The sequence below is a fragment of the Sinocyclocheilus grahami genome, unplaced genomic scaffold (genome assembly GCF_001515645.1).
Source record: "Sinocyclocheilus grahami isolate Dianchi unplaced genomic scaffold, SAMN03320097.WGS_v1.1 scaffold10.1, whole genome shotgun sequence".
In the NCBI taxonomy this organism is placed as follows: Eukaryota; Metazoa; Chordata; class Actinopteri; order Cypriniformes; family Cyprinidae; genus Sinocyclocheilus; species Sinocyclocheilus grahami.
The window spans coordinates 637,136-637,756 of NW_015505189.1; the positions used below are offsets into that span (position 1 = coordinate 637,136).

The window sequence follows — 621 nt, forward strand, 5'->3', positions numbered from 1 at the left end:
CTGCAATTCTTATCAGGATGTTTTGGCCTTGGTGCTGTTTGCAATAGGGGACCAAAGGGCGAGAGTGTCCAATTACACCATTACCAGGTAATTGTTCCATCTAATCATTAGAGGTACTGAAGAAGATAAATTTTTTTTGAATATGCGTCATATTATTCAACATTGATTTACTGCACTCATCAGTGTTTTTAAATACAGTTGAACTTTTTTAGGTCATGCTGGCTTAATATGTGCTAATTTAGGCTGGCATGTGGGCATTAGGCCTGATTGAGAAAATCGCTAAATGTCTGTGAGCAATTCAGTCTTCTTGCTTTAACACATCTAGAACAATCAACTGGGTTTCAAGAACTGAAATGTTATGATAAATCATTTTGAATGTTATTATTTATGCTATGCTCTGCATGTCCTTTGTTTTCCTTGTAGGATGGAGTCAGAGCGGCCAAGAAAAGTTTACAGATGGACATTCAGACTGCTGTTCATAAGATTTATCAGCAGCTGTCAGTCACATTAGAGAAAGCCCTGCAAGCTAACAAGCACCACATAGGTAGTGTATTTGAGCACACATTCAATATATTCATTTATGTAGCATATATTATACTGAACATATTTTCACAATGCTGT

The 621-nt window shown here is 36.6% G+C and overlaps 1 protein-coding gene across 1 annotated transcript in view; it reads left to right on the forward strand.

The window, feature by feature from the left end:
• The window catches only part of LOC107594191 (probable E3 ubiquitin-protein ligase HERC1), a 55,255-nt gene that overhangs the window by 25,011 nt on the left and 29,623 nt on the right, over nt 1–621 (forward strand). Inside the window, 2 exon segments of the mRNA XM_016284157.1 lie at nt 5–87; nt 424–544. Of these exon segments, the coding sequence (XP_016139643.1) occupies nt 5–87; nt 424–544 (204 nt within the window).